The sequence below is a fragment of the Heteronotia binoei genome, chromosome 13, assembly GCF_032191835.1.
Source record: "Heteronotia binoei isolate CCM8104 ecotype False Entrance Well chromosome 13, APGP_CSIRO_Hbin_v1, whole genome shotgun sequence".
Classification (NCBI taxonomy): domain Eukaryota; kingdom Metazoa; phylum Chordata; class Lepidosauria; order Squamata; family Gekkonidae; genus Heteronotia; species Heteronotia binoei.
Genome location: NC_083235.1, coordinates 74527736 through 74534155, shown reverse-complemented (window position 1 = coordinate 74534155; position 6420 = coordinate 74527736). Strand labels below are relative to the sequence as shown.

The 6420-nt window shown below is 39.1% G+C and overlaps 1 protein-coding gene across 1 annotated transcript in view; it reads left to right on the top strand.

Moving 5' to 3' along the window:
* The first annotated feature begins 1994 nt into the window (after positions 1-1994).
* The window catches only part of DHRS7C (dehydrogenase/reductase 7C), a 32047-nt gene continuing 27621 nt past the window's right edge, over positions 1995-6420 (top strand). Inside the window, exons 1-2 of the mRNA XM_060253158.1 lie at positions 1995-2151; positions 2610-2769. Coding sequence (XP_060109141.1) covers positions 2616-2769 — 154 coding nt within the window. The 5' untranslated portion in view covers positions 1995-2151; positions 2610-2615. The remainder of the gene's footprint in view (positions 2152-2609; positions 2770-6420) is intronic.

The window sequence follows — 6420 nt, the reverse complement described above, 5'->3', positions numbered from 1 at the left end:
GCGATTCAAAAAGGAAATGGGCAACCTCTTTGGGGGGACTGAGTACCCCTTCTTTTCCAGTGTTTCCAGATCTGAATTTTTTTAACAATTCCAACTTAATGAAGATTTTTCTTCTGGGCTTGACACAATGCTCTACCCCTTAACAAATTATTTGGTCGATTTCCAGGTAGTCTGATCAAACAAAGAGACTGCCCTTCCAGAAACATAGAAACTGAATCACTCCTTTTTTATTTAGTTATGATTTACATTCCTCAGTAAGATCAATTTTTATTTCTCCATTAATATCACATTTCTCTATTTGTTCTCATGATCACCATCTAATATATCTGTTCTCTGGTAAAGATAAGAATATTGCCATCACCATAGTCCAGGGGTGGCCAACGGTAGCTCTCCAGATGTTTTTTTTGCCTACAACTCCCGTAAGCCCCAGCCAGCATGGACAATGGCTGGGGCTGATGGGAGTTGTAGGCAAAAAACATCTGGAGAGCTACCGTTGGCCACCCCTGCATAGTCCATTATCTAATCACTACCTTGAAGACATAAACTAAGTTTTGCCTAGATGCTCATATGCATACAGGTGCTCTTTTGGCACTGGAACTCTGCAAATCCTACTAGATAAAACATTGGTTTTTTTGCAATAAATTCTCATTTCACAAAGATTCTCTCTATTAATAATTCCCTGTATGTAGAAATCTAGCAGAGTATGGGAAAAAAGAGAGGCTAGAACCTTTCTTCCTAGTGTTCTAATTCTCCCCCCCAAGATTTCTTATATGGGGGAGCATTAAAAAGGTGATTCCCTACCTGCAGGACAAATTCAACATATTTATTGCCTCTACCAAGGAGTTCCTATTTCCTTCTGCCACACTGATACTAGCTGGGTCCAAGCCCATATATTGTGTTGGTACTCTCTCCGCACTGTGCTGCCCCAAGCAGTTGCTTGGATGACTTGTCCACAGAACTGGCCTTACCTACCTGGAATCTGCAGTGGTAAAGCCCATCTTGCCACCTCAGAATTCTGCTGCCACCTTATTCTGTCTAATGTAGACCAAGCTTAATTCGTTGTCTCAGGGCATCTAAAATATATCTTCTACATCTAGTGTAAATGAAAGTTGTAAGAACAAATTTAGTTTTATCTTGCCTTTCTTTCTGAATCCTCTCTTGCTCAAAAAATGATGAGTGTAGCTGCAGTGTTTTTATTTTAAGAACATAAGAGAAGCCATGTTGGATCAGGCCAACAGCCCATCCAGTCCAACACTCTGTGTCACACAGTGGCAAAAAAAATTATATATACACACACACTGTGGCTAATAGCCACTGATGGACCTGTGCTCCATATTTTTATCTAAACCCCTCTTGAAGGTGGCTATACTTGTGGCCGCCACCACCTCCTGTGGCAGTGAATTCCACATGTTAATCACCCTTTGGGTGAAGAAGTACCTCCTTTTATCCATTCTAACCCGACTGCTCAGCAATTTCATCGAATGCCCACGAGTTCTTGTATTGTGAGAAAGGGAGAAAAGTACTTCTTTCTCTACCTTCTCCATCCCATGCATAGTCTTGTAAACCTCTATCATGTCACCCCGCAATCGATGTTTCTCCAAGCTAAAGAGCCCCAAGCGTTTCAACCTTTCTTCATAGGGAAAGTGCTCCAGCCCTTTAATCATTCTAGTTGCCCTTCTCTGGACTTTCTCCAATGCTATAATATCCTTTTTGAGGTGCGGCGACCAGAACTGCACACAGTACTCCAAATGAGACCACACCATCGATTTATACAGGGGCATTATGATACTGGCTGATTTGTTTTCAATTCCCTTCCTAATAATTCCCAGCATGGCGTTGGCCTTTTTTATTGCAAACGCACACTGTCTTTTTGTTAAATCAGTCACACTTGCAAGCTCTAGAAGGACGTTATACCCCTGTGAAACTAAATAGGTCAGGTATGTGGCTCAGACCATGGGTACTATATTTACTTTCAAAAGTCTGTCATGCAGTTGAGCACTATACATAGCTGCCTTTGCTCAAGGCAAAAGGCTTCAGAACATGGAGTGCTTTTCCTTTCCAAAAATGTCTGCGAGCTTAATTAAATTTCTAATATAAACTAGCTGGCAGGAGAGAACACCTTATCAGCTTGCTGATTGCTTGCATTTCCAAGTAAGTTATTATGCTTTTGGTGGATGTTAAAAGAGTATAATCTGGTCAGATTTATTGTATTTCAATTTCAGGGCAATCTCTCTCTTGAATTGAATTGATTATTGCAATTTCATTAATCTATTTGTATATAGGGTGCAATAATGAAGAGAGTAAACTAATTAACCTAAAATTGTTTTAAATTAAGTTTTGCTATACTTTCCGTTTTATGAGATCAAAATGTTATTTATTTGAAAATGCTGAGAGTCCAAAGTTGAGAGTTGCTCTGAGCAATTTCATGGAACTGCTTTGCGTTGGAAGAGGCGAAATGAGTAATATTTGATTGTTATTCAAAGATTGGCTGAGATATTATCAGTTCTGCTGCTTGCTTGCCATTAATTGAAGAATAAAAATGGTTGGCATTTCTGTGGCAGAAATGACTGATCTGTTCTATCACCTAAATCGGTTCTCCTTTCTATCAGGTGAAGATGGGTGTCCTGGCAGTGCTTATTCTCCCATTGTTTGTAGTTGGAGTCAGTGGGATAATATATATTTATCGGTCAGTTGTTCAGATGATGTCGAAATCTGCTGTGCGGAGTAAAGTAGTAGTGATCACGGATGCTCTTTCTGGTGTGGGCAAAGGTAAGCCAGTGCAACAGACAACTAAGTAATATCATTTATTTATTTTATTACACTTATATCCCGCCCTCCTCTGATGGGCTCAGGGCGGCTAACAGCAATTAAAATAACATAGAATTAAATCATTACAATAAAAATCACAATAAAACGTCTCAAACAAATATAGTTCTAATCCCTAGATGGCATGATTATTAGTTCTTGAATAGCGCATTACTTGATTAGCATCTTGACTATGATGTTATTAGATGCTGTTTAGCACATTACATTTCTGTTTGGGTCGGGGTAGGGTATCAGTGCTGTGGGTTAGTGAGGTGCTGGTTGCCTCCATTAGATGTTAAATGCCTGTTTAAACAGTTCCAGCTAACAGGCCCTGCGGAATTGTGGCAAGTCTGGCAGGGCCCTGATGTTTTCAGGGGGAGCATTCCAGAGGGTAGGGGCTGCCACCAAAAAAGTCACACAACTCAGCCCCCACATTCTCGAAACTTAAAAAGCTATTATTGCAATTTGTTGCTTGGAATCTGGTGAACTTCAAGGAGTATCTAGACTCTTCAGAATCTCTGCTTTAATCTAAAAACATAATTTCTAGGCTGCGTGATTGAACAGGAGACACTGGGAATGTGGGAGGAGAAACAAAAGATTTCTAATTAGCACTGAAGGGCAATTTGTAGTGTATAGTATAATGTGAGTGTGAGTGTGTGTGTGCGCACGCACAGGCAGAGTGAGTCCTCTTATGTAGGTCTCCAAACTCCCAATCCACATTTATCCCAATCCACATTTTCCCAACAGCATCTTACAATACCTAGTTCATTTTGCCATAGACCAAGAGTTACCATACATAGACTATGTATTACATTTGGGCAAAGTTCACTGTTGGGCAAACTTAAAAATTGCAAGATTAATTACAAAAAATGGCTTCTGAACTTCTGCTAAACCAACCAAACCAAAAGGTTAAGGATGAAGTACATACATTCTGTGCCAATTTGTCCATGCTGATTTGTCCACTGTGCTCTACATATTCTGTAGAAGAAATGAGGTCCTTTGCGGCAAAGTATGAGGGTTTTATAGCACATTTTCTAGAATTCTATTTTACAGAACTTCAACAAAACCAACAATAATAGATGCATCATATTTGTTCAGAGAGTTGTGTCCTCACTACATTCTTGTGATTCAACTAGGAAAATCTGGGCCCAGAGGAATAACAGGTGGGTCCAAATCAGATGAAAAGCTGCCTCCACGAATGCAGTCTCAGATGATATAAATGAATCTATTTATAGCAGGGTGGTTATGCTGTAGTGATGAGATCTAATTGCATGTACAGTAACTATCATGTGGCAGCAAGAAGTTATAAATAGATTATTTCTATAATCTATAAGGTATGTTCTAAATGCTGGGCTTTAAGGCCTGGAACCAGTAAAAATGACAACCGTAGGGTTATCCTGAAGATAAATTGTTTGCAATATTTAGGCTAAGTACTTAAACAGGCAGCAATAATTCAGTCAGTAGATGTGTACACACAAGACTTTTTTTGTAGCAGGAATTCCTTTGCCTATTAGGCCATACACACCTGATGTAGCCAATCCTCCAAGAGCTTACAGGGCTCTTAGTACAGGGTCTACTGTAAGCCCCAGGAGGATTGGCTACAGCAGGGGTGTGTGGCCTAATATGCAAAGGAGTTCCCACTACAAAAAATGCCCTGGGTACACAGCTACAGAGAGTGCCAGGGAATCTGTGATCTTCATCAGTGGTATGGAGCTCTATGTTAGGGCTTACTGTGTGCCAGGGGATGGAAATAGGAGATGTCAACGGAAAGAAGTCCAGATGTATGAATTGGCAGATATAGTTGAAGAAGTTAGAAAAATATGGAGCAGCAGGTTATACCGCTTTTGTTCCACAATGGTGGGTTTGCAGAGCTTTGCACTGGATGTTTCTGGAGCTCCACCAAGATTGACAATGGATAGGGTTGCCAGCTCTGAGCTGGAAAATTCCTGGATATTTGGAGAGTGGAGCCTGTGGAGGGGACGGACTTAAGTAAGGTATATTGCCATAGAGACCAACTTCCAAAGCAGCCATTTTCTCCAGGGGAACTGATCTCTATGGGCAGGATGCCAGATGTAATTCTAGGAGATTTCCAGCCACCTCCTGGAGGTTGTAAAAGAAAATACAAAAGCACCATGAGAAATTCTTTGAAAATTATAGATCGAATATTTACTAAGTATTGAACGATATAACACAAAATAACAATATACACAGGGCTCTTTTGTAGAAAACCCCCAGCAGGAACTCATTTGCATATTAGGCCACACACCCTAACACCAAGCCAGCTGGAACTGTTCAGAAAAAGCCCTGAATATACTCCAAAGTGTTCATTACAATGCTAGTATACTTTCAACACTTTCAAACATTTCATCTGGAACCACAGCCTTAAGAGTAATAAGTGACAAACTGTTTCCCCAGAGTGGACTGCTTTCAACTTTTCCAGTTTAAGCAATGTCTGCTCTAAGGCTGTGGTACCAGCTGAAATGCTTGAAATTGCTTGAGGAGAACTGTGATGAAGGGACATCGGAAACATTCTTATATCTGGAATAGGTCGTCAGGTCGCAGCACGTCTCCATGATGATTTCCCAAAAATAAAGAGAGACTTCTTTTAATCTTTCAGGTATTTAGAATCCATGGAACATAGACTTTATGCACCTGCAGTGAATGTTTTATTAGAATAGAATGTGAAAATATTGACAGTACCAGCAGTGTAATGAACACTTTGGTGTATATAGTTATTTTGGTTAAATTGTTACATTATTCATTACTTATAGTAGCAAATCTTTGGCTTATAATTTCTATAGAATTTCTCACAGTGATTAAGTATTTTCCTTTACAATCTTAACACATGGTCCCATCTTTTGTGATTTTTAAAATTTTTATTAAGTTTGAATATAAAAAGGGTAGGAAATGCAGGGTTACAGAAGCAAAAAAGAGAAGGGAATACAAGATAGAAAAACATAAACATAAATACAAAGAGAAGCAGTATATATACCTGTTACATTTCTATCTCAAGACAAAATACTAAATTCTTTCTACCTGAAAACCTTAAAATTTTACCCATTATAGCCCTTTAACCAATATTAACCAGCTAGATGTAAAAAAGAGGGCGGAGCACAAAAAATACAAAAACAGTTTAAAATCTCTTTTTGAATGCTTTCCAAAATTTGAGCCTCTTGCTGAAATTTGACTTTTCTCCTTTTGATATCTCCCTTCGCTTTGCTGAAAGTGGTACGATCACCGCTTTGTCACTTCCTCCTGTACAAGCTTTAGTCAATGTTAATTTCCGTTTCAGTTTTATAACTACGCAGGCTGTCTCCATTTTGATTTTCTTCCAGACCTTTCTCAATGGATCTTTAGCTTTTTTTCTCAGCTTGACAGATATCACTGGGGACTCTTTAGTACTCTGTTTATGTAGATTTTCATTTTCACTGTATTTCAAAATAAAAGTCTCCGTCTGTTGTTGCATCAATTCTGCTAAAGGACCAAGTTCCTGCTTTAAGGAGATTATGTAAATCATAATATCACACTCTTTAGTTTGAACTGCCATTTCTCCCACAGAAAAAACTTAGTCTGTTAATCAAAGTTAGAGAATAGTTCAAAGACCCAGTTAACCTG